The 27259-nt window shown below is 45.5% G+C and overlaps 2 protein-coding genes across 8 annotated transcripts in view; one reads left to right on the top strand and one right to left on the bottom strand.

Moving 5' to 3' along the window:
* On the top strand, positions 1-3875 carry LOC140273628 (retinoic acid-induced protein 3). Of its 2 annotated transcripts, XM_072369248.1 has the most exons (5): positions 1-349; positions 1066-2315; positions 2965-3021; positions 3427-3482; positions 3627-3875. In XM_072369248.1, exons 2-5 carry the CDS (start codon positions 1139-1141, stop codon positions 3714-3716), a joined length of 1380 nt encoding a protein of 459 aa, XP_072225349.1. In that variant the 5' UTR covers positions 1-349; positions 1066-1138; the 3' UTR covers positions 3717-3875. The 2 variants fall into 2 exon arrangements, with proteins under 2 accessions (XP_072225349.1, XP_072225350.1); XM_072369249.1 differs by lacking the exon at positions 2965-3021 and having other exon boundaries at positions 3-349.
* Positions 3876-6325: 2450 nt separating this feature from the next.
* LOC140272621 (RNA binding protein fox-1 homolog 2-like) overlaps positions 6326-27259 on the bottom strand; it is a 46140-nt gene continuing 25206 nt past the window's right edge. For 4 of the 6 annotated variants that reach the window (XM_072368007.1, XM_072368005.1, XM_072368008.1 and 1 more), the window contains 10 exons: positions 26571-26744; positions 26136-26189; positions 25880-25972; positions 16623-16710; positions 16276-16332; positions 15667-15814; positions 14563-14605; positions 12477-12577; positions 11497-11575; positions 6326-9901 (listed from right to left, as the gene is read on the bottom strand). In XM_072368007.1, coding sequence (XP_072224108.1) covers positions 9857-9901; positions 11497-11575; positions 12477-12577; positions 14563-14605; positions 15667-15814; positions 16276-16332; positions 16623-16710; positions 25880-25972; positions 26136-26189; positions 26571-26744 — 882 coding nt within the window. In that variant the 3' untranslated portion in view covers positions 6326-9856. The remainder of the gene's footprint in view (positions 9902-11496; positions 11576-12476; positions 12578-14562; positions 14606-15666; positions 15815-16275; positions 16333-16622; positions 16711-25879; positions 25973-26135; positions 26190-26570; positions 26745-27259) is intronic. The other 2 variants (XM_072368006.1, XR_011907958.1) reach the window with 2 other exon arrangements.

The following is a 27259-nucleotide window of genomic DNA, read 5'->3' as shown; positions in this document are numbered from 1 at the left end:
CCAATTGGATGCAAATTCTTATGGGGAACTGTGAATCTCGGAGGTGTGACTTATCATCATCATTCCAGGTGTATGAGCCCCACCTATAATCTCAGGGAGGGACCCAGGCAGATGAAAGGGGGGGGTTTAGAGGACGGAGTGAGTCTGGTGAAGGTTTCTGTCTTCTGCCAACTCTTTCTTCTAGTGGCGTCAGAACTGGTCCTCATTTGGTGCCTTTTACTTTGAGTTGACTGAGATATGAGCGCATTATTTTGTTGAGAGGCGCGTGGCGGCACGCTGAGAGGATTGAGTGCTAAACTTTGGACCGAGGGCTGTGGAGTGTTTAAATTCACATCTGAAAGGATAAAAGGTAAGTGCCTTATTTAAGAAAGGTTTGGTCAGGTTTAGACAGTAGCTACTTTTTATGATCATCCTAAAGGAGTTTAACATAATATCTCCACGCATGCAATGTTTTCTTGATAATACCACATTCTAACTGGCGACCAATCATCATAAAAATGCTCAGAGCTTCATATTCAAATCAGCAAATCTCTGATCTTATAACAGGATGGAAATTATCTTTTTCACTCCATATGAAACGGTGAACAGCTACAAAAAGGGAGGTCAGAGTCAGGGTGAAGTTGAAGGCATTTGTCCGTTGTTAAGACTACCAAAAGGTCATCTTTAAATCCCTGACAAGGTAACAAAGACTCCACTATGGACTGCAGGAAGTGACAATTAACTATCAGGAGTGAATATCTCTGCCTGTCTCCAACCTCCAGGCTGACCTGTACCGCGTATAAACCACACGAGTGACAGATCTTTCAGTTTTCTTATTGTTCCATTTCTGTTCCAGCCTCCCCTATGTGCTGTAGTTGGGTTTTACCTGCAGCTTTAGTCCTGATCACTCACCTTTCTGCTTTGTTCTGGCATGTTTGTACACTCCCTGCTCTCTACCTGCTAAACCTCTTTCTCCTTTTGCTTTTCTATGCCAAGACATTTTTTTTTTACATCATGCAAGTGTTGCAGTATTAACCTTTACAATTTATCGTGTTTGAGGTGACTGACATGTGCTTCTTGTTACAGATATAACAACCTGCTGTATCAAAGGAGGGGTGAAAAGAAGAACTAAGTCTCTAAGTGGATTAATCAAACGATTATGGCCTTTTCATCCAAGAAGCGCAATTCCCTCTTGACCCTGCTCTTCCTCACCTGTGTCCCCCTGACCTGTCTTTGTCAGACAACCAACAGCAGCACTATCAGTCCCCCAACCAACAGCAGCACTATCAGTCCCTCAACCAACAGTAGCACTATCAGTCCCTCAACTAACAGCACAACCATTTCCTCAAACATTACTTCCCTAAAGGGTGTGCGAGGCTGTGGCAATGGACTGAATCCAATATACAGGTACCTATGTGACCGCCGGGCAGCATGGGGGATTGTGTTAGAGACCCTGGCCTCTGCAGGCTTCCTGTTAAGTGTAGGTCTCCTCTTAGGCCTTCTGCTCTGGACCTTGTGCACTTGTATGTCCTCCCGGCACCAGCACAATAGCTTCGGAGGCATGGTGCTGTGCATGTCCATGTTCTTGCTGGCCACAGCCGGGATCTTTGCCATCACCTTTGCCTTCATCATCCGGCTCACCCCACAGACCTGCCCCACTAGGCTCTTCCTCTTCAGCGTGCTCTTCTCCCTGGCCTTCTCATGCCTGCTGGCTCGCTGCCTCGCTCTGCTGGGCTTCGCCGCTGCCCGTGGCTGGGGGGAGCCTGCCGTAGCTCTGGGGCTCTTCATTGTGCAGGTTATCATCTCTACGGAGTGGATGCTCATCGTGTTGGTCCGGGACAAGAAACCTTGCGAGTACAGCCAGGAGGAGTTTGTCATGCTGCAGATCTTCGTGCTGTGCCTCCTGGCTATCAGCTTGATCCTCTCCCTGCACATCCTGTGCCGCTCTTGCTTCACTTACAGCTACAGCTACTCTGGACCCACCAGCCGGCAGTGGAGAACGCAGGCCATGCTGCTCTGCCTCACACTGCTGCTCTCCGCCTGCATCTGGGTGGTGTGGATCACCATGCTGACATGGGGAAACCCCAAGCTGGGCCGTCGGCCAGTTTGGGATGACCCGGTGCTGAGCATCGCCTTAGTTGCAAATGGCTGGGTATTACTGATGGGGCAGGGGTTGTCCCAGGTTGCCTCCTTCTGTAAAGGCGAGGCCACATCAAGGGATCTACCTCTGAACTTTGCAGGCTGGACCAGCCCCAATGCCGATATTCCGGGACTCGCCAGCCAGAAGGAAGGAAAAGAAAACGGAAGCTTTGAGAATGATGGCGAGACCAGGAGAGGTGAGAATGTGTGAATTGAGGACAGACAAATTATCAGGGATACGCTAAAATACTTAATACTAGCTGATCAATAATTAGTCTATAAAGGGTCTAAACAATGGCCCAAAAGATACTTTGAAATACGTTGGAGTTGAAATTCAAACAAAACACTTGTGTTATCTGTCCCCACTGGTTGTTAATGCCACCATAGTGATGATCATTCTTACATCACAGAAAGTTTAATCTTTGAGTGGTAATTGCTATGAAGAGTTCAAAGTCCCTCTTTGTTAAAAGCACTATGACCGTATCAGAAAGGCGAGGCCGGACAGCTCAGGGTGGAACTGCTCAGCTAATACGCTGTGAGAAAGAAATTCAACTAGAAGGCAGCAAGCTGAGGAGAAGTTAGTACAGACTAGGTGGAGAACAAAGCAGAAGCCAGGGCAAACAAGGAGGCCAAGCACTATAAGAGCTGTAGGAGCAAGTGAGAAGGTTGCTCACTCCCAGTAGGCGAGATAGAGCTCACTCCTGGAGCTAGCAGCTTTTGCGGTGAGCCAACTTCTGGTCGATTTGTGGCCCAGCTGAGACAGCTGAGACGAGAAAGCTTCTGGGTGGCTCGCAGTGTTGCGGCGTCTTACTTGGCCTTACCTATGCTTTGTGCCTCTAATCACAGAAACTGGACTACCCCAGGAGGAGATAGACCTGCTCTGCACTGTTGAAAGCATTGAAAGTAAATACAAAGCCACCATGATAATTCCATGTGAATAGAACTAGAACAATTACTTCTGCTTTCTTGAGAATCCTTCTCCGTTTCAAAGATGTACGTATTCTTTTTCTTTTAAATCAGGGCTGTACTGGGCATAGATTGGATATATAAATATATAGCTGAAAGAAAACTTCAAATTGGTTACTGCTTAGCAGAGACTGGGAAGGCTGGTGTCAGCAGCTTGCAGGTGGAGGTAGAGTCATATTTCATGCATTTCTTGGGGGTACAGATGATTTCTTCTAAAACTTTGTCTCATTCCGAAGACCAAAAATCAATCAGTTCTACACAACTAAACTCAGGTCAAATTTTAGGTCTTTACTATCCTCTGCATGCAGTGATTTTTAGCTAACAGCATCAATTTCCCTTCAGGCCGGAGCACAGACCCGAAGCTGCGATCACCCTATGAATCTGGCTTCTCTATGACCGTGAGTATCTAACCAAAGAAAGCTCATCATGCTCTGCAATTATACACTGTGACCTTTTGATACTGCAAACGATTTAGTAATAAGGTGTATTGAAAAGGGGTATCAAGTGCCATAACACGATTAATGCGTGGTTGTGTGTTTCAGGAGATCGACCCTGACAAAGACTACACCATTCCCCGCCCTAAGACCACCAACTACACTGAGCCATATGATGACTATTATGGGCAAGATTAACAATCCCATTGTGTGCCTGATGTCTCACACACATGAATAATCCACAGCCCAGCTAAAAGATAGAGGTGACCAAGTCATCCATAAATATGTAAATATGCAAATATACACATTTTTGTGTGAGATGTCAAAATGTCTGTCCCAAAATCTAAAATAGAGAGAGAGAGAGAGAGAGAGAGAGAGAGAGAGAGAGAGAGAGAGAGAGAGAGAGAGAGAGAGAGAGAGAATAAAAAAGACTCAGCAGTATGAAGCATTTGTTGGGTTTCGTCAGCGAGATGGGATAGATACAGTTAACTTTCCTCCGGTTGGAAACCTGCATGGTAAACACTAACAGGAAGCGAATCTCTGTCATGGGGAGTGTTAGTGCTGTGTGCTACTCAGGGATGGGACATAGAAGCCATGAGGTGACAAAAAAAAAAAAAAAGGAGACGAATAACCGTCTCTCTGGAGGTGCCAAACTGCTGAGCAGAGCAGTGAACGGTGGAGAGGGGGTCCGAAAGGGCAAGAAATGAGAGGAGAGAGGAGGTGCGACTGGAAAGGAAGTCAGATTGGATGAGATTAAACAAGACAGGGAGGAAGACAGGACAGGAGAGCTGTCAGCACTGTGGGACAGCTTGTGCCATCACTCATTAACATCCCCATATTCAAAGTTTCAGCTTTAGGGTTCTGTTGATGCTCTTGCATGAAAACCAAAAGTTATTCTGTACATGGAAAGGTTCTGTAATGTGCAGAAGTCTTAATCCACCTCTAATTTCTTTATATTTTAAGGCAGCAGGCTTTTCTTGTAATCTTTAAAAGTGCTCTTGAGCAATAGTTCTTCAGGGATTCTGAGGGTCTTTCAAAGTTTTTCTTTAGACATTTTCAGAGGAAAGCTGTTTTTTTTTTCTTTATCAGTTAAACCGCTTAACTCTGACCAATGATACATAAAAGCATAAAAAGGCACCCAACTAAAGGGATGGACCAGTCTCGCAAAGATGTTTTTCAATCAATTTTGTTGCATCGACAAAAATGCCAAAGAAACAGTTCTATAGACAGAAAACAGTATCAGTTTACACCAACAAGGTGAGCCCCAAAGAGTTGGTTGTAGAAAACTTGGCATAGCTCAGCATGTAAAAAAAAAAAAAAGAGTCATGTAACTGGATAAGTGGAGGACAAAAGAAAAAAAAAGCAGATGTATAGTATCTGAAAATGATGTCCTTGAGTAATAGGAAGACCTGAAACAGGACCTGTGAGGTGTATCTGGACCTTCAGTTGATCCACTATTGAACTATTCCTGAAGACCACTTAAAGAAATGACAGAAAGCTCGTTTAAGAGAGTTCAGACTGTGTTGAAGAATAAAGATGTTCATACCAAATGTTTTTGTTTGCTTTTATATCACATTTCCATTTAAGTTTGTATGTTCCAGTGAATTGCTGCACCCATTTCCTGTGTTCTGGCAACATATATTAAAGAAAAGAAGAAAGATGGACAGTTAAAGACTTTTAAGTGTATGAGGCATGATGTGCCTCTTTCCAATGACTCAGAAATGCTTGTCGAATATTTTATCAATAAAAAGTTCTTCTATGAAAACTTTACACGTTTCTTGCACATATGGAACCTTTTGCGCCTCTTGGAGAGACATCCCCTCCAAAGAAGAGGGTTGCACACGCATTGGATCGGGTGGTAGTGTCAGAGTTTCACCACCAGGGGGCATTATCTGGGCGCTCCAAGTGATAAAAGCAGTCATTATGGGAGTCTTGAGGGACTGACAAAAATAGATAGCGTCATTATAAACAACGCAGGAAGGAGGAGGGATCTGATTCGGCGTGCCGTTGTGTTTCTCTGCACTTGTTCGGATGTCTCCTCCACTACCCGCTTCAGTGATCTGCCCTCTACAAAGGTCAGCTCCAAACTTTTAACAGATAACCCCCCCCCCCCCCCCCCCTTTATCACACAGGCCTCAATCTATTCTTCCAATTAGCCCAACTTCAATTACTCAGAAAGAACATGCCAACAAATTGGCAATTGGCCTCCTGTGCATTAGAGCAATTAGCAGGGATACGAGGTTTCCTTCCACATCCAACCCATTTACGGCCATTAACTCCACGTGCAATTAAAGCTTGTTCCAGATCGTTTCCCCCCTTGCCCAGTATTAGAAAGTTTGGAGGTGGTTGAGGAGCTTATCGCGCAGAGGATTTGGGCTGGATGAACAAGAGTCCAACTGAGGCGCGTTAATCTTGTGTGATTTGGTGCCTCCATCAATCAACTGACTGAGACAAGCTGCAGCACCGAGGAGGAAAGCTTTCAGGACAGAGAAGAGCTTCTTATCAAAGACGTTTGGTCTGTTTCACCTCCACGTCACCACGCTCAATCAAAACCTGGGCTCGGTTATCTCATGTGGCATTGGGTTCTGTGCTATTCAAAGCAGGATGCCTTCATGCCAGCCAAACACTGCACAGAAGATGATAAGCCGGAGACAATCACGAGGAGGGAATTACATAATAGCCACCAGGTCCAAAATCAAGGAGCCATATCTTGGAATGTGCTCCATCACCTCCTGATAGACACATTCCCACACGTGCGCATGGCCGTCAAATCCTGCGAAAAGGTAGTAACTATTCCAAGACCAAAATAAAAACCAAACAGTTTATTTATTATATACATTCAATAATAATGAAGAGAATAAACATAAGGCAGACACAAGGATGGCAAAATAAAACATTGTGAGAAAATACATGTCACTTATTTAGAAAGAAACAAAACAAAAAAATCTTAAGAGCATGTGACCAAAAACAAGAAAAACACCCTCCACATGCAATCCAAACCCATTTACTAAGCGGCTGTCCTCAAGTCCCCGCAGGGGACCGTCGCACAGCGCAGGAAGAACTTCTGCTTCTGCGGGCTTTGCAGCACGAAATCTGAGCTCGTTTTGCAGCTTTCCAAATGAGATTTGCTTCCAAGTAGAAGAGACGACACCGAGCAAACGCAACGCGTCACCGCACGCTGCTCTGTGCGCACCACGCCGCCTGGAAGCGCGCTTTTTTTTGCCGGCTGGAACGCGTGAGGTGGCGATGTTCGCTGGGTGCGCGTCCAGCATCAGCGGCGCACAACTCTGTGCTCAATCCGTGCAACTTGAAATAACTCCATCGTTATTGGAGTTTCATTTTGATCATAGAAGGCAAACCACAGGAGTCCAGACAAACCAAATTAAACTTTAGACATCTGATATGACTTGTGATTACCATGACGACCACAGAGGCACAGAGCAGATATAACCCAGATTATTGAAGGAGACTGACTTGGGCATCGTAAAGCGGCCGCGGGACACTCACTGCCCCCCCTCCCGCCTCACACACCGGACCTGGACTCAAATTTCTTCATCGCAGCGCAAAAGTTACTTCCTCCTCCAGCCGGGCTCACACCCGTTCCTCCGCGTCACCGTCCTCCTCCAGCACTACGATTTGAATTCATGCACAGGTGAAAAAGACCGACACGCTTCCTCTCTCACAAAAGCATGCATAGCGACACTTCTGATAATACTTGTAAGGAACAATAAAAATAAAAAAAGGAGGTAATGCTCATCAAAAATACTCATTGGACCTACTGCACACAGTTTTCACAATCATACAAAACAACATACCGCGCATCACACGATCCGCCCCCACCCTGAGCGCACCCCCCCCCCAAAGACAGCGGGGGACGTTGTTATTCTGTCAGCTAATGATTAATGGCTCAGCTTCTCACCTTCGCCACCACAACGTCCCTTCAGCAAACCACCCACGCATCGTTTTCACTGTTCCAGAAGGCGGCCGCCGCCGGGCCACGGGGCCCTTCTGACATTGTGTGCACACCCCTCCTGTAATTTGGCCCTGCTGCGAAAAGCGATTCTGAACTTTCTCTCTCTCGTCTACCTGCCTTTCTGTGTCCCTCATGTGTCCGTTGGCTCTGACTTCCTCTGCCTGCAGCAAACATCTCTACATCTACGTCCGAGTCCACGTGAAAGGGAAAAAAAACAAAACAACCCAACAGATAAATTAAAGTGTGAAGCGAATAAAAGTGTTGTTTGCAGGTCAGAAATCCCAAGTTGCTGGAACCTTTTGAGCGTTTTCTCCCTCTTTGTAGATGCTTTAATGACATTTCCTCGGGTGCTGCTACAACACTGTACTGTAAAATACAGCTTCGACCCACAGATAGAAAAAAAACAAACTATATATATATTTATATAGCAAAAGGCAAAACACAACCACAGAGATAAGAAATACATCAAAACCAAAGAAATGTGCTTTCTTCTTAAAAATCTTTGGAACCAAAAAAGGCAGTAATAGCAAATGACAACTTAGAATAACAAGCGCGAGCACGTGGAGCTGAAACGGGACAGATGGACTGGTGGCGCACCAGTAACGAAAACTATTCAGAGCGAGCATTCCGTAAGAGCACAACGAGGGGGTTAAAAACTACATGAGAGTGTGGAAAACCAGTGGAAAAATCATTTCGAATAGAAAACGCATTGATTGGATTCATTCCCTCCCCCGTGCTTCCCCGCATTAGCGCAACCTCTGTGTGCTTCACTGGATTCTAATCTGGGCTTTTCTGTTGGGATCTACTGTTCTGCCGAGTTCAGATCAGACATCATTTCCACACAGAGCGGCTCTGCCTGGAGCCTGCGCGCGCAGCTCCAAGTATGACCGACTGGCACACGATTAGTGCTCCGTGTGGGTGCTCCTTCTTTGTGGGTCTTTGTTTGCGTTCTTTGTCCATCTGATCCGTACATTCACCGCACCGCTGCTGCAGCTGGAATGTCTTGACAGTCGAGGCAGAGTCCTTTTTTGGAAGAAGCACTAAGCAGATCAAGGGCGAGCCACAGAGGGGAGGGCGCGCGCTGAATTTGTCAGAACGGACACGTGTTCGGGGGTCAGTTCATGGCTGAAATGAGCAGAGAGCAGAGAGAATGGTCTGCCCTAAAAGTCTGCGCATGTGATCACTGAAATGTGCGCAGGTGAGCAATAAATGGATAAAAATAACAGTTCTTCTACAGAAAATAACATTCTGAATGCATCATCCGCGGTTTTTCCCCCCACACTCTTTTTCTATCATGATATTTTTATGCAGCAAAACTAAACAGATGCAGGAAAAGCTGAGGTAATGCAGAAAAAAAGTCGCATTTTTTTCTCCTCCCCCCTTGTCATTTTCGCGTTTTTGAGCATTATCATCTTTTTTTTGTTATTGTTGTTTCGTTTGGGTTTCTGGGGGTGGTGGGTGGGGAGGGAGGGGAGGGGGGTCGTTTCTTTTTCTACACTTGAGAGGAAGTCGTGAAGCGTTTGAAAATGACAACAACAACAACAAAAAAAAGAAAAAGGAGAGCGGGGAAGAGTTCATGGTTGTTCTCAGAGACAACAGTGGTTGGTGTCAGTCAGACGCTTCCCTTCGGCTGAATGTTCAGCCTTCTACGCTTTTACAAGACAAAACAAAACAGAAGAAGAAGGAAATGATTCCTATATGTTCTGCATTGAGCGCTCCGTTTGATCCATCTTTCCATTATTACATAAACGTCAAACCAGAGCGGTATCTGTAGTGGGTTGTAGCTTTATGTAGTGTTTAAAAACATCAGTACCTTTTTCTTTTTTTTTACAGTCGTGCTGTGGCAGTTCTATGATTCTGTTCAGTCCCGTTCCAATAACTTGTGTTTGTAGGTCAGATTAGTGTGAACATTTCCTTTCAGCGACCCTTAGGAAGAAACAAAAAAAGGGTTTGTAGTGTGTCGGGTCACACAGGAACAGCACTCTCTCTCCTTCAGGGTCCCGTAGTGTTGTTGTTGCTTTTTAAAAATATCCCAAACCCTGTCCAGTAGCTCAAAGTAGCAGCTCCAGCTTTTTGTGTGTGTGGGGGAAGACGCTCCTGGCAGTTATTTCATCGATTCCGTGTCGGCGACAGACAGAGGAGTACAGACAAGAGTTTGACTTGATGATGTGGCGATGACCCTTTCTCGCCACAAAGGAAAAAAACAACAACAACAAAAAAAAACCACTGACAGAAAAAGAAAAAAAAACACGTGAGTTGTCACTATAGTCTGCCTGCAGAAAAATGGAGGGGAGCTCCTGCCAAACACAGAGCTTGAGAAAGGGTTTTGGAGAGAAGTGAAATTCCTTAGGTGTGACTTGTGGTCTTAGTACGGAGCGAACCTGCTGTATCCCGCTCGGTATAAACTGGCCTGAAAGAGACAACGGAGACAAAAACCATCAATGCAGAGCTGAATATGCCTGTTAGAGAACGACGGCGCTACTTTCAAAAGTGTTCATGGTGAAGTGTTGGTGGTGATGTGTTGGTGGTGAAGTGTTGGTGGTGAAGTGTTGGTGGTGAAGTGTTGGTGGTGAAGTGTTGGTGGTGAAGTGTTGGTGGTGAAGTGTTGGTGGTGAAGTGTTGGTGGTGAAGTGTTGGTGGTGAAGTGTTGGTGGTGAAGTGTTGGTGGTGAAGTGTTGGTGGTGAAGTGTTCGTGGTGAAGTGTTCGTGGTGAAGTGTTGGTGGTGAAGTGTTGGTGGAGAAGTGTTGGTGGAGAAGTGTTCGTGGAGAAGTGTTCGTGGAGAAGTGTTCGTGGAGAAGTGTTCGTGGTGAAGTGTTCGTGGTGATGTGTTGGTGGTGATGTGTTGGTGGTGAAGTGTTGGTGGTGAAGTGTTGGTGGAGAAGTGTTGGTGGAGAAGTGTTCGTGGAGAAGTGTTCGTGGAGAAGTGTTCGTGGTGAAGTGTTGGTGGAGAAGTGTTCGTGGTGAAGTGTTGGTGGAGAAGTGTTCGTGGAGAAGTGTTGGTGGTGAAGTGTTCGTGGTGAAGTGTTGGTGGAGAAGTGTTCGTGGTGAAGTGTTGGTGGTGAAGTGTTGGTGGTGAAGTGTTGGTGGTGAAGTGTTGGTGGTGAAGTGTTGGTGGTGAAGTGTTGGTGGAGAAGTGTTGGTGGAGAAGTGTTGGTGGTGAAGTGTTGGTGGTGAAGTGTTGGTGGTGAAGTGTTGGTGGTGAAGTGTTCGTAGAGAAGTGTTGGTGGTGAAGTGTTGGTGGAGAAGTGTTGGTGGTGAAGTGTTCGTGGAGAAGTGTTGGTGGTGAAGTGTTGGTGGTGAAGTGTTGGTGGTGAAGTGTTGGTGGTGAAGTGTTGGTGGAGAAGTGTTGGTGGTGAAGTGTTGGTGGTGAAGTGTTGGTGGTGAAGTGTTCATGGTGAAGTGTTCATGGTGAAGTGTTCATGGTGAAGTGTTCATGGTGAAGTGTTCATGGTGAAGTGTTCGTGGTGAAGTGTTCGTGGTGAAGTGTTCATGGTGATGTGTTCATGGTGATGTGTTCATGGTGATGTGTTCATGGTGATGTGTTCGTGGTGAAGTGTTGGTGGTGATGTGTTCATGGTGAAGTGTTCATGGTGAAGTGTTCGTGGAGAAGTGTTCGTGGTGATGTGTTCATGGTGAAGTGTTCATGGTGAAGTGTTCATGGTGAAGTGTTCATGGTGAAGTGTTCATGGTGAAGTGTTCGTGGTGAAATGTTCGTGGTGAAGTGTTCGTGGTGAAGTGTTCATGGTGATGTGTTCATGGTGATGTGTTCATGGTGATGTGTTCATGGTGATGTGTTCGTGGTGAAGTGTTGGTGGTGATGTGTTCATGGTGAAGTGTTCATGGTGAAGTGTTCGTGGAGAAGTGTTCGTGGTGATGTGTTCATGGTGAAGTGTTCATGGTGAAGTGTTCATGGTGAAGTGTTCATGGTGAAGTGTTCATGGTGAAGTGTTCATGGTGAAATGTTCGTGGTGAAGCTCTGTGGGAGCTCGTGCCAGCGTTCTCACCATGGCTCCCACTCCGTAGGCAGCAGCAGCAGCTGGAGTTAAAGCGTGGTATGGATCCGTAGTGTACACCCGGCCGTAACTACACACAAACACAGTAACAGCAAGAGTTTGAAAGGAACACACACTTTAAAGCTCCTTTCAGACATGAATAAGCATCTTGGTGGCATTTATAAAGGTGAATAGCTGCAGCAGGACGAGGTTTAATTACGCAGAGATTAAATGAGCTTCTTGAGTATTTTGACAGTATATCATATGAGGTCATCTGTCTATCTGTCTATGTTTCTGATCATCTGGGGTTGCACTGATCTAATTTTAAAGACCTGGTAAGAAGCAGATGATTGGACAGCAGTTCTTGGGTTGAGTTTGTGAAGCAGTTGCTCAAAAAATGACAACTGTTGACCCGTGTCCCCTTTTTTACCAGTGCCGGGACACTGCAAGGTCTCGGAAAAATAGGAATTAGCTTCTGTCTTTGTTGGGGAAGACTTAGAGTCTGATTCCCTGCTCTTACAGTCGCGAACAGAAAACGTCAGGTCCACCATCTTTGCAACACGAGCAAAACACACCAAGTAGCTCCTCCTCCTCTTTTCTTCTCCACCTGGCTTCTCCTATCAGCAGTTCTTCACAGTCCATGCAAAGTTACTGTGCAGCCCTGCCCTACATCAGGTGGTGCTCTGCATATTCAAAGCGGAAACCCCTAGCAATAGCATCGGTGGTGCATTTTGCTCGCGTTACGTCTCACAAAACATAACAAAAAGGCAGCTTAACAAGGTCACAAACTTCCATTTTTGCGTCCAGCACAAACGCAAACTCTGGGTTCTATTAACCATTCAGTCTGCGTGGTCAGACCAAAGATAATCTCCACCAAACACACGAGTTACATCTGCGTTTGAGTGCCGACGCTCCCCGTTCTGCTGGGATCCGGTGTGTCATCCGGTGAAGCGTGTGTTTATTTGTCAGTCTGCGACCTGGGTTGACCTCACCTGTCACTGTAGGCGGCAGCAGCAGCGGTTGCTCCGGTTACGGCAGTGGGCTGGGCGTAGCGATAGGCAGCGGCGGCAGCGGCTGCAGCAGGGTAGCCTCCCTACAAACACACACACACACATTTATATATGTGACATAACTAACTGGCACATCTCTGAGGAAGAAGCAGCTGTGGTGTGTAAATGAGCGGTTTCCTTGTATTCTGAAAACGTATCTTTACAATGGATTAAATGTGTATTGCAGTTGTGTATGGGGAAAGGTGGAGGTGGGTGGTGTTGGATGTGGAACAAGAAGTACTTCATCAGTGAGAAAGAGAGGAAATTGAACTGTCAAAGTTATTGTATTACCACTATGGGGGGGACAAAATGTTCACACAGCTGAGGCCACAGAGACACCTCGCTGTCAGTCCTCACTGAAGACTCAAAAGCCTGAGGACACTAACAGATGCTGGAGTGTAAAAGTCCCAGTGCTGGTAGGCGGTGTTTATGGCACATTTGATGTTATCTGGGGTTCTTTTCAAACCAATTTAGGGACAAATAAAAAGGGAGTGAGAGATGGAAAATGGTCACACACAGACACACCCGCATGAGCCCAGACTGATGCGAAAATCACATCCTCGCGCTGAGAATGCATGCGTGAGCCAAAACAACAATTCAGACCTCAGGGGGGGGGGGGACACGCAACAACCCACTGCATTCGGACCTGATCAGACTAAAGATCAGCAAAGCACAACAGAAACACCAGAGCGTTCTCTGAGACGCCTGCAGGACACGGAGCAGAGGCGGGGGGGTGGAGCAGAGAAGAGCATTGTTATTAGGGAGAGAGCGAGGCTCTCTGGGTGAGTGGAGGGAAAAGAGGACACGGAGCAGCAGTACAGAAAATGCCTGCATGCAGCAGCTGATCAGCACATGCTTCAATTATTACCCTGCGAGGGGCAGTTAATTCAGGAAGAGAGCATGTTCTCCATTTCAGCTTGAGCCCCTTAAGGCACAAGGCTTTCAGAGCATCTCGCACTGACTGGAGCTCATTGTGAGACAAGAGCCTCGTAATTTAAAGGAATAGCGCAGGAAAACCGATCATAGTTCCGTCTAATTTCAGATCTGAAGCAAATCTGCTTCCTTTGAATCAAAGGACACTTTTACAGCAGCAGTGGGATAGAAATCCGTGCCGTTTTTGGAACGTATCATTTCTGCCAGCGAGAAAACTAAATAATTACGGGTTGCATTTTTTTTCCCCTCCCAAACAAGCCAGCCAGACAAAAGAGGCCACATTCTCTTTTGAACAGACTCAACATACACTCGACGCAGTTTAGTAGTTTAGTAAACAGAACACACACTTCCTGTACCCGCACAAAAAAACGGCACATTTCAGTCAGTTAGTAGAGAAACAAAGCACAACTCAAAGCAGCGGGGATTTTATTGATAACAACTGAAAGAAAACATGTTCCAGGTCAGATCAGAAGATGATTCGGAAGTTCAGAGGAGGTATTAAAGTCAAACAATGCACACTGTGGGGTTGATGGTGAGTTGACCCTACCTGAGGCAATCTGGGACTAAGGACTGAGTCCTGAAACACTAGTCTACAGAGAGAACAGAAACAACCGTCGTCAACCTGGATACACACACACACACACACACACACGCACGCTTGTTGTTCACACGCTGCCGCATCCGCCTACAGAGCAGCCTTTGTACTGGTGTCTGAAGTCCTCCATCCCATCATTAAGATGTCACTTTTGTTTCTTTTCTTACTCTGATGATATTATTTTAAAACTCGCACGGCCTCATTTTGTCCCACTTGGTGAACAAATTCCAAAATATGCATTTTTTTCCCCCCATCTCAACAAAAAGAATCTCCTGCCACAAATTGGCTTATATATCAGTGAATATTGTGCACATCTGCGGATCCACTTCAGCACCATGAATTCACCATTATGTAGGCAGCTCTGTGCAGCGCGTGGCTGGATGCACATGCAGAATCACCCCAAGAGGAAATAAAACTAAATAAAAAAATAAGGAAAAGCTGGAGAAAGCCGTGAGGGGGAGGGACAGAGATGTCGTGTTGGGTGGAAGTGAATCTACTTACATACAAGTCTGCAGCTCCGTAAAACCCATCCTGATACACCACGCTGAGAGGAGGAGAACAGAGCAGAGACAAGAGAGAGGGGAGGAAGTGTGGGACGGGGGGGGGGGGGGGTGCAAACGGAATGGTGCACAGTCCCAAAACCCAGGGTGGATGAGGATCACAACACAGCAAAAACAAGAGAGAGAACAGGAAGAGAGAGGATGGAAGAGACAGAAAGAGAAAAAAGTGGTTATTTCACACCCATGCAGCATGCAGAGGAAATACGACTTCCACTGAAGCTCCACATGTGCAACTAAAAGCATTAAACAATGCACTCGTGGGGCTCATACGTTAAGTTCAGTCAACTGAAATGAGACCATAAACTGCTATTGTTCCCCAGCTACAAGAAAAACCAAGGCAATAAAGGCCACTTTGATTGGGTCATTTTATAGGAAATGGTGCCTGGGAGGTGTAGTTTTCAGTGGAGCAGATTCAGAAAGAGTATTTCCTCCACCCCCCCACCCCCAGTTCACCTCCATTAGCTAAGTTTAATCATCATAGTAAGGAACCACTAGGCAATTAATCAGTCAATTCTGCTTTTATCAGAAAATCATAGCAGTCACAACCCCCATTAACCACAACAAAAACATGCACAGTACACATAGTGAAGGGGAAAAAATAAATGAATAAAAACATCACAGCAAAAGTGAGTCACTTGTAGCAAATCTGTGTACAAGGTGACTGCGTCTGTATAATGACTAGATGAGATTTGTGTGTGCTTATGCAAATCTGCTGACTGCGGTATCTGTGTGTTTATTCAAATGAAATCCCATCAGTTTGTCACACTCCACTGAAAAGCTTATGAAGTGACTGACTGTCTGCCAAACTGGACTGCTGAAAAGGGTGAGGAGGGAGTAATGTCCATGAGCACAGCTGTGTTCGACAGAGACCTGGTCAAACAGACTTTGGAAAAATGCTTTGTGGAAGTGTTGCTCAACAGATTTACTTAAGCACGACACCGCACTGATTTCTGACTTTTCTATTTCTAGAATGTTCTATCTAGAGCAGCCTCAGTGCGTGTGAAGTCCACCGATGTTGCTTATAAAGTGTCGGGTTTGTGTTTACCCAGGGTAGGCAGGGATGGCCGGCTGAGGCACGGCAGCCCGCACGGCGCTGTAAACGGGACGGCCCCGGCCCCGGAGGTGGGCACCGCGAAACGCTGCGGCTGCTGTCGTGGCCGCCGCCGCCGCCGAGGGGTAGGGGAAGCCTGGGACTGGTGGTGAGGAGGGGGGGTGAGGGAGGAGGAGAGGGAGAATGACAACAGTAAATTTAGAGAGAAAGACTAGAAAATATTGAGTGTCCCAGCACAAATTAAAGGTAAAATTAGTTGTAAGCGGCGCTATTAAGTACAAATGAGCCGTCAGAGTCCTGCTTTTAGTAGTCAAAGCTCTCTCAGTTTGGAGAGTCAGAAGGTTTCCTGCCAGGCAAGCTAAGCTAAAAGCTACTCAGAAGGCTGCCATGACAACCCCAAACCTCAAATTTAAAAGCGCTTTGAGCGAACGCTACATTGTGGGTTCGGAGCTCGGCGTTCGGACTCGTCTCCAGTTCTGCAAACTGAGAGCACTCTGACTGCAGGTAAGATACTGACTGCTCAGAAGCACTTCAGCATGTGTCTGAAATATAAATGTGGCTGCAGATCTCTGCAGTCGGCCGACAGACGGAGGTCGGTCTCACCTGCGTAGATCTCCGGTCCGTATACAGCACCCACCATAGGACTCAATTTCCACCCTGCTGATAGGCACAGAGAGGAAAAGGAAAATAATCCAGTTTAAAGACGGTCGAGTCCCACATACAGTAGTGTGAACATTTTTTTATGCCACCTCCCATTTCTTAAAAGATAACCCGGTCTTTGTTAAGTTGTCTGCATATTAACGCTGGTTCCCCCCTTGAGTTAGGTGCCGAGCAAACAGTTCAAACGAGCAGCAGAGACGAGGAGGAGACACTCGCTGCCTCTCCCCGTGCTGTTTGGGTTAGTCGGCCTGCTAGGGCTCACTGTTAGTGTGTGTCATTGTGGTTGTTACCATAGGGCAGCGTGCTGAGAGCCTCTCCATTAGGGTAGGGGCTGACCATTTTCTTGTTAGTCATCACCCTGGCGGTGGCGTTATTCACCTGGGGATGGAGGAGGAGACAGTCAAGCGCACAGACACAAGAACTCGGCAAAAGGAAAGAAAATTAGCACAGAAAATCAAATGTTGGCCAAGGCCGATGTATATGTTTGCTTTTACAGTAACATTACACTGAACATGCCTGTTGCTATGATGAGGCTGTTGACTGCCTCCAGTCTTTGCACGTTTTGCACGTTTTTTTTATTTTGAGACTGACAACTGTATATTCTCCGAGCTGATCTACAGCTGCTGGGTCATTAAAATTGAATGATGAAGTCATTCAGCGTGAGCGCCAATTCGGCTGTGTACACATCTCATTTTCAGTTTCAGTCATCCTGCTCTAAGCAGTTCGTGTTTTTGTCGTCAAAGTGCACAAATAATGACATCAGAGCTGGCTTAAACTTGGCTGCTAGCCCACCGACATCGTGGATGTGACTATTTCCTTTTTTTTTTTTTGGGAGGGGGGGGGTTAGTTCCTGGTAAAGAATTCAGGTTCTTTCACCTGACATCAGGAGCTGCATTCTGTGCACACTCGTAAAAGGAGAATCTAAAAGATAGTGAAGCATCACATCGCTGGCTGAATGTACAACTCGTTGGCGCTGTACTATACCAGGGACGGGGCTGCTAACTGGTTCTGGCTGTTTTTGCTGGAGTGCATGTCTATGTTTGGGTGTAAAAGTGGATGGAGATTGTTAAAATCAATTTTTCAGTCATGCAATAAAAAGCAAGCTGCGCAGTAGAGGTTTGGTGATTCACCATGGAGGGGGGGGGGGGGGGGGGGGGGGGGGGGGGTATGTGAAAGGGTGGCACAGCAAAGGAAACTGAGCTGTACTTTTTTTTCTGCATGTGCAGGTGAAACTATTGTGGCATCTTTAGGCGTGTGTGTGTGTGTGTGTGTGAGCGTATGTGCTGTGGATGCTCGCTGACATTTAAAGACTAATGCTCAGGCCTTTCAATCCAAGATGGCTGATAATCTCCTCTCTGAGCTTCAAAGGCTCCCTCTCCGGCCCCTTGATCTATCCCTCATCTACCTTTGATGGGCTTTAAGAGAGGGAGACGGTAATAACCCACACTGTCCGAGTTGCACATTCGACTGTGTGGCGAGCTAAAGATTAATGACCTTTTTGGCGAGATGAGCAGAGAGTGTGCGCTTGCGTCTGACAAAAAAGGGGGAGCGTGAGAGACTGAGGAATGAGAGTACTCGTGTCGTGTGCATGCACGCCGCACTCCCATTTAGAGGACCATTAAAGCCTCGACTGCAGCACGCAACGCCCCCCCTGTGAGTCATGTTCTTTTATCTGCAGCGCTTCATTCAAATGGAAATGAGGTTTACCTCATTTTTCCCTCATTGCAGATGACAAGGTCAGTGGCAAATGATTCAATTAGCTTAGCCTGGCTAGCTGTCTGACACAAGCCGAGTGGAAACATTCTGAAATGTAAATCGAGCAAAGGCGTCAAATTAGTGTCGGCGTGCTCATAATAAGTGAGGAGAATTTGGTTCACTTCTGCTCACGTTTGACGTGGGCGAGTTAACACCAACAGGGTCAGCCCGTATTAAAGGTGGGTCTGTGTATGCAGAGAGCAATATGAGGCTTTGAGTGGTGCTAGATTAATGAAACTGGGTCGCCAGGAGCACATGCAAGTCAACAGAGACCAGTAAGGAAGGCAAATCTCAAAAGTGTAAATGATTCATAGAGGCATTCATCTTTTCTCATCCCACTTTTGCCCTCCCAGTCCGGCCTGGACGATAAACCCAGACAAAATCAAATCACATTTCCATATGTAACCAAACTTGTGGGGTTTACGTACCTAAAAGAATGTAAATATATATTTTTAACCAAATACAAAAGAGAGGGAGAGAAAGAGGGGGTGCAAAAACATTTGTTTGACAAAATCAATAATCATATAACACAGAAATTACACACAGCCATATATGGGCGCATCACATGACCGAGAGTGAGTAACAAATCAAAATAAACAAATGAAATTTCAGCCAATCAGCAAGCGTTGGATGCAGCGTAGAGACCAATCAAAACAACCGCAGCACTCCCACGTCAAACACATAGATGGGACAGGTAAGTTAAGAGTAAGGGATGCAGGTGAGAGGTAAAGAGACAGAGCCAGTCCATATTCAAAAACAGGAAAACATAAAGATGGAGTGAAGAGAAAAAGGGAGAAAGTTCACATTAGCAACACAAAAAAAAACAAGAACAATTACTGTTTAAAACAAAATAGATATACCAAGGTGCATCATTCAAATAAAGCAATTAGATTTGGTGACCATTCTCCTGAAAATCTCATCATATGTGGTGGGTTGAGAAACAGAGCACCAAAGGATGGAGGGAACCGAGAGACAGAGAGAGATACAGAGAGGGGGGAGAGAGAGAGAGACAGAGAAGGAGAGTGAAGAAAGAGAGCAGTCCTCATTCCCAAAAAAGGAGAGAAACAAAATAAACATGAGACACTATGCCAGGCATTAAAACTGTGTGTCACAAACTAAGACCAGAACACTATGACTACTACTACAACTACTAATACACAGACAGTCCACTACAAGAAAACCAAACCAAAAGGAAAAGAAAAAACAAAAAGGCAGCAGAAGAGACCCAAAAACAGCGAGGTAAACCCCATATCGGTTTAGAAATGCATATGGTTACACAAAACTGGCTGATTTGGTGAGTGACCAGAAGCCAGTTGCACCAGCTCTTCATCCTTGGACTACTTTTGATCTGTTTAACCGGTTGATTTAAAAAAAAAAAAAAAAAAATGAGAAATCCAGCATTCCAAGTTTATATTAATTATGGTTAAGGAAGCTGATGATGATCAATGTCAAAGGTACACAAAGTCACCATCAGCTGTTGCACGACTGAAGCAACAGCAAAAACTCTGTTTTCTCAAATATGAGCCATTTAGAACCCACATATCTATCAGCTATATGATATCTTCTTTATCTTGTGGAGGACTGCCAGAGGCTGAGGTCTATCCCAGAATTTCTGCCCATGAAGGCAGAGAAAGAACATTCCAATTTAACACAGAGCGACCACAGCTGTGACGCGAGGTGGCAAGAGCTCAAAGCAAATCTCAAGTGATCTTTTTAAAGAGGAAGGAAATGTGACGTTTAAAATGGCTGATCTGAAGCGAATAAGCCGCCCGGCTGATCAGCGGCACGGGCCGGCAGTTGTCCTAACCAGAAATGAGAGGAGGAACAAAATTAAATCCAATAGGAAAATGGAGAGAGCTCTTCATTGGGACTTACTTCCACCTCTGGGAAGATTTGATAAATGATATCAGAAGACTGGTCAGTCATGAGTTTTCTTGTTTGCAGGCTCAGACAGCAAACAGCTGATGAGTTTCCACTGCGTTTCTCAGAAAACAGGCAAACCCACCCAAGGCAAGCGTATAACATATTTGGGGATTAGTGGAATTCATTTTTTTTTTCTTTTCCCCTTCCCCAATCAGCTTTTCTTTCTCACGTCTTCGGATTACAAATCAAAGACGACAGCTAGAAAGCCGCCGAGTGCTCACCCCTGCAGCTACGGATGCTTCTCGGCAATCGATTTGCACATTTGGAAGAATGGGGGAGGAAAAATAAATAAATAAAAAAATCTTAATGGTGCAACCATATTCAGCAAATCACACAAAAATAACAAGTTTAACCATGAAAGGACTTTCCAATCATATGTAGTCACAGACTTATGAAGAACAGGTGCAACCGAGCCCAGATCTGGAAAAACAGCTTCTACATAAAGCTTTAGTTTCAACATGAATAACAATAATTAGAAAAAAGATCCTGATTTAAATAGATCCAATTAGTTCCCTTAAGGGGAGGCATGTGTTAAGTCTTTGTGTCTTGGCAGGAAAGACAGGCTCTGACTGTGTGCAACAAGGTGTGCAGAGGCGTCGGCGGGCCTCCCGTCGAGCATCGACCCCAACCTTTAGCCCCTTTTTCCTCAATGTGTCATGTGTCTTTTTTTCTGTTTGTTTTCCCCCTCAAATGCTCGTCCAACTGTCAAATATCTATGCCAAAAGCATTCAGGGTCAGTAGAACTAAAAAAAAAACAACAACACAAAACCCAAAAAAAATCTAAAAAAAAAAAAAGTTTAAAAAAAAAAGAAGAGCAGTCTTATTTGCCCTGCGGCTCTGCATTCACTCAAAGCAATCACAGGCAGCAAAAGGGCACAAAGCTTTGCATCATTTCTGCTGATTCCCCCCCCAATCGCTTGAGAAGATGAATACTACGAAATACTGAGCCCGATGGAGAATTAATTGCATAAAGGAGGGTGATTACCGGTAAGGTGTTAATGACGTGGTAGGAACGGGCATGTGGAAAATAAAAAAAAGAAAGAAATAATTGCTAGAGGATGCACTATGCTGAAATGTGTCGTGTCCATCTGTCTGTGTACTGGCTTAAATAAAACCAATAGTGTCTCTGGAGGGTAGTAAGGGGGGGGCATCACACTACATCATGAGCCTGTCACACTGAAATCATTTGGCACGTGGAAATGTAAAGACTGAAGCAGTAACTTCACAGTGGGCTGTGCATAAATACTGTGTCAAAATGCCCCTTTAAAGGGGTGGATGGCAAGGGATCAGATCAGTGATGTTTGTACACAACTTACCGTTGCCGTAGAAACAGCGAGTGGTTACCGTGGAGACTGACAACAACACACAGAAGTCGTCAGGGAAACAGAAAAAATATAATAAATAAAGGAACAAATAATCCTCGTAACAAAAGAAACCTAAATGTCCCCCCCGCCCCTCCTTGCCCCCCCAAGTAAAACAAAAAACCTGATAGCAGCAGTGTCACAGCTCAGAAGAGACCGAGAGGAAGAAGAGAGAGGAAGAGAAAGGAGAGGGGATGCTAGCTCTCGATGCCCTGACCGTCATTACATCAATCTGACCAGCAGGAGAAAGGTGTTTTTGGTGCTCTAGAGAACAAAAAAACACGGTAGCAAAGGATGAATTTATGGGTTGAACTCGCCTGTACCCAAAAAAAAAACACTTCCGCTACCATCAATAAATAAATAAATCAATAAATAAATGAATAAAAATGCCGCAAATTGGAACATCTAGAAGGAAAAGTGGGAAGAGCAGACAGAAATTCATAACACCCGTCATCATAAGAGAAGAATAGCAAAGGTTGGTTTATCGCTGCGCGGGGCGTTACGGTCAGAAGAAGAATAAGAGGGGCTCTTTTTTTGGTTAGATGTTCCCGTGTGGTACAGTTACACCACGAAGAGGCGAGCGTGAGTTTGGACACTGGGCATGGGTGGAGGGACCGTGATTTCCAGTTTTCACCAGTCACCACAAAAAGAACACGCCGAAGGACAGTCAAACAAAAGGACACTGAAATGAAATACAGAGAAAAATAAGGCAGAGATGACGGCATGAAAGGAAAACTAAAGAAAAAAAAGGACACGATCATTTCGAATCTAACTTTAGAAGTGACACAAAGACAAACTCGACTGGCAAGAAGAAAATGAAGGTACATTTGAGAGAGAAAGAATGATGAGGGCTGAAAAGGGCAAAGTTCAAGCTCTCTTTCCCCCTTTCTTTCAATCTTTTCTACATTTTCACTCACACACACACACAAAGCAAACACGCGTGGATAAGCTCACATATCATCCATTATTCCTTTGTGGAGCAACATGCAGTCACAAAAAGTTCCAAAACTGTGGGGGAGGGGGAAGTAGCAACAGGTGAGCCTTAAACTCAGGCCATCGCCAATCCAATAATCACGATGTAGAGTTTGACTTAAATTTGAAGCATTTTTCTTTGTTATGATGAATGAAAATAAGTGACTGGAGGCCAGAGTGAGCTGAAGGCAAACTGTGTCCCATTAAGGAGTGTGTGGCAGCAGACTGGTCGGTGAGGATAAACACGGTCAGGGCATGCAGAACCACAGGCACGACGCCACCTCATCCGGTTCCTCAGACACATCCATGCGGCGATGACACTCCTTACTCAGTCGCCCCGCACGCTCACTGACGCTGCATGCAGGGCTGCTACACACGCCTCAGCTGTTTCTGCACTACTGTGTTGCAATATCCGACTAAAACTCTGCGCTGCGGAGGAGCCGTCGCCTCACCCCGGCCCGCCCAAACACTCCAGCAACACAGATCAACCACAAACACACATGGTGACTGGCAGGAGGATTGACCAGGTCTCCTCTGTGGGCGTGTTGGTGGTGCAGTGCATTCCTCAGATGACAGGATTTCATTTTCAATGCAAATATCCTGGTTTTGGCAGGCTTCCACTATTTGGAAAAATTTCCATTGTGCAAAATGATCACGGACACAATTAATTGGAACGGATAGTCAGCACACACTGTGACCTTAACGTTCTTATTGATAAACAGAGGGGGAGGAAAAAACTATTGAAATTAAGTTCCGTGGACAAAACAGTATTGTTCTGTGGGACCACCTACCGATAAGAGCTGTTTTCACAGACCAAACGCCTGCAAGAAGAAGAACGGTTAGCGCCAACATTAAAAATCAAATCCTGTGAACTGTTGCGAGCTGCACGAGGACGACAACGAGTGTGCCAAAACCCGGGGGAGAAAAGGCAAAGACCCCGGTGCACTTTAAATAACTAAGAGACACAATATCTGTGCAAATGGTTCATCTTTTATCATCTTTGCCAGAAACATCACACGTCAATGAACACCAAAAATGTTCCTGGCCATGGCAGGCAGATGCAGCTGCATGATGAGGGAGCATTGTTTTATGTCACGGCATACACACCATCCCAAAGACAGCCATGGATGGGTGGAGATGAATGACAGGCGTATGTTTCTGAGTGCATTCTAAAATACACACCGTCTCGCCGATATATATATAGGCCTGTGGGACGCTATATATAGAGTGAATGATCATGAGATGGGATGAATGAGAAGCAGATAGAGAGACTGTAGTTGGGCCACTTACATGGAAGCGCACAGGAAACTGACTTCTTCAAAGCGCAGAGTTTTATCCCAGACAAAGAAAAGTACAGTGTAACTTGGAGTGCAACATTTCTCTTTCTATTCTTGTTGACAGAGGCTACAGACATGCACACTATGGGCAGCAACTACAACCAACTTCCACTGTCATGCACCGAGAGTTGGAGCAAAAGGAAAACAAAGAAAACGGTCTATATAAGTACAGCATTCCTCTGGAAATCATTCATCAGTTCAGCCTTTTCCCAAGTGAAACGAGACTACACGGCACTCAGGTGCAGCTGACTTCATGCTAACTGAACACTTACAGTAAATCAAGTGCCCCATCACCGATATAAACTAAGCAAAACGGCAATACACTATAAACATGCATCTGTCTACAGCACAGCCTCAGTTAGGCTACAGAATATCCATATTACAATATCAACCATGCACACCAAGGCTTCATCAGCTGAACCCATGCCAGTGAATCAAAGCAAACTGTAATCACACAGTAATGCTACCAAATTCTACATACGGTCGGCCTATATTTCAGAGCTTCTGAATTGCAACAACACTGAATAGCATGATTTGTCATGTCATCTGTTGTCATCTTCATCTCTGAAAACAAACACTTCAACAAACTCTGAAATCATACGACCAACGAAAGCAAGAGTCACTGCAGCAACATCTGCGAGAGAGGAGAACTGCCAGAGAGCATCGCCTCAAATAGAAATGTCCCTTTCTCCTTGGATGAAAGAATGTGTAAACACAAATCCACGGTTTGTCCTGCGCCAGCCTTTCGTCTCTCCAAGCTCATGCACCATAAACAGACAGGAAGAAACACACTCTACACACTCCTGCTGCCGGCCCACCATGCTGCTGATGCTTGACTTGCTACAAACCATCACCACTGCTGGAGTACAACAGATTACATGCAAAGTGACAACTGGGAGGGAGAAAAAAACAAACAAAAAAAAACACAAAAAAGACAAGGACAAACCTCGCTCTGCTTGAGAAAAGTGACTGATGTCATGCACGACTCGAAGAGAAACAGAGTCAGGTTAAAGCAATGCCAGGGACAACACAGGTTGTTGATGGGTGACACTGATGCAGGGCAAGCTGCCTCCATCAGCATCCACTCAGCTTGCTGATTGACTGAAGGTGGAGGTGGCAGAGAGTGTGGTACCCTGTGGATGCAGGTGGCCGCCTTTCATTCCCAACCACACTGCAGCAGAACCGAGAGTACATGACTAAAAGCGCCCAGCCTCGTCCATCATGCAGGAACTGACACGCACGCACACACACACACACACACACCCACACACCACAAGGAAATCACCACAGTAAGCCCATGCAGAAATCCTGGCTTAAAGTGGCTTAAGTCAAGCGATTGAATATGGATAACTGGCTGAAAACCCCAATTAAATAAGGACAAGGGGAAAAAAAAAAACCTGCTTTCAAAAAAAGTCAGCACATGCTTCAGTTAAACATAAAAAAATGAATAGGTAAGAACAGAAAAATCAACAACCTTGAAGCACACACACCAACATAAAAAAATCAAGTGTACAGTTCATTGGAAAATCCCGACTTCCATAAAGTGAGCATGCGTCAGTATTGCTGTGATTCCCGGCATGCTGCTGTTGCACCAGGAGCCATTTGCTGTCACATCCGTACAGCCACAGCACTGGGAGAGGGGAACACAAGAGGGATTTCCACACTGGGGAAGAAAATAAGAGCATCTGACAGCAATCTGCCATGCATCATCCTTTGACTGAGTTCCTCTCGTGCCCTCCGGTGCCAGCTACACAAACATCATTCCAATTGTTGCATGAGAAGTGGCAACATCAGTGTGGTGACACGTTGTGCATCAGTGGGGGGAGGAAAAACAAAAAATAAATGAACAAAAAAGGTGAAGAGGCAGTAGGTTAATGTGAAAACAATGCCGCAGAATAAAAGTAGGATGCATGCTTTAATCTTGTCGTGTTCTTGCACCCCCCCTCCTCCCTCGATCATTCACACCACATAAACAAAAAACATTGCACAAAATAAGGAAACAAGTCTCTTTAGATTTACAAAAACAAGAAAACATACTGCAGAGGACTGGGGAGTGGGATACCAATGGGCTGCATCAGAGCATGTCACATAAGGGAGGGTGGGAGCTAGCTGGCAGTCAGTGATCAAGCAGAATTATGATGGGAGCACAGAGAGAAGACAGAGGAGAGACGAAGCGAGAGAGGCAGACAGGAAAATTACCTCTATCTTACGACCTTCCACCAGTGTGCCGTGGAGCTTTTCCCTGGCTTTCTCTGCGTCTGCGCTGTTTTCAAATGTCACAAAGCCAAAACCCTGTGGTACACAGCAGAGGTTAAAGAGGCGGGATGGGGCTGCTGAGCGAGAATCAGTGGATCTCTGGACACTGGGGTGCTTTGCACCGCCGTAGAGTCACAGATTACATTCTGTTATTCAACGGTTGTCATTTCAGGAAGACAAATGGCTGCTGTGCACTTACCTTTGAGCCTCTCTCATTGAAAATAATCTCTACATCCAAAATCTTCCCAAATTGCTGCAAAGAAATTTGAGGAAAGAAATGAACAAACGCATGAAAACAAGCATGTAATCTCTATCTTAAAGCCTGGCTGTGAGAGCGGTATTACAGCTACTGAGCACTAGGGGTCACTATTACACAGAAAACAGCTTCAGTGTTTTTCTTTTCTGTGGAATTGAACTCTGCTCTGTCCCATTTTTCCTCCCATTTTGTCACTCATGCTAACACACTGACACACATAGTCACTTAGCCTCTCAAGCATTGAGAGGACCCCCATGAGTGTATTTTCTTTGTGCTCATTTGACTCAGCCACAGTACCCCCACAGTGGAGCACCAGGGTTACTAGACTGATCTATTGATCCTGCTAAAAATGAGACCACTCAACATGAAAATTCTTACCCCAAACATCTGCCTGAGGTCCGGGTCCCGGAAGCGGAACGGGATGTTTGAGACGTGAAGGCGTTTGGGAGTCCCTTTGGCCTCTGAGGAGTCTCCTACGGAGCCTCCCGCTCCCGTCCCTCCCGCACCGCACTGCACTCCTGCCTCACCCTGAGACGTCTCTTCTGTCTTTCCCTTTTTTTTTTTTGTTTAATTGGAGAGGAGAAGGAATGCAAAATAGGTAAAGTTACTTTGGCAAGTTGGAGCTCAGATTCAACTCCTTAATTAGATTTTCTCTCGCTGGATACAAGCTGCTTGATCTCTTGTATAACCCAATCTCTGCTACATTTGGAACTACGCAGCACCTGAGCAAGTTTAGATCTATATCTACAAAAAAAATAAGTTAAGTGGCGAGTATAGACAGCTGAGCAGATTGGAACAGATGAGTGTCTGTTTTTTTTTTTTTCAGACAATTTATGGAATGTTGGGGCTGAAATGGTTTCTATGCAGTATGAGCTTTTTGCTCAAGTCAGCAAGTTTATACGCTCAGAGGTACTATGCTGACACGCTGCTGTTTAGCAAGAGCAACGTGAATTATTTCCACCACAGTATCGTCTGCAGGTGCTAGCAAGCTGACATGTGCTAAAGGGCATCAAACACAAAGCAGCTGATAGGAATGTTATCAGAGCTGCAGGTCTTTGGCCATCAAA

This window comes from Leuresthes tenuis, unplaced genomic scaffold (assembly GCF_036924035.1).
Source record: "Leuresthes tenuis unplaced genomic scaffold, fLeuTen1.0.hap1 SCAF_17, whole genome shotgun sequence".
In the NCBI taxonomy this organism is placed as follows: domain Eukaryota; kingdom Metazoa; phylum Chordata; class Actinopteri; order Atheriniformes; family Atherinopsidae; genus Leuresthes; species Leuresthes tenuis.
This window is presented reverse-complemented; position numbering and strand designations above follow the sequence as displayed.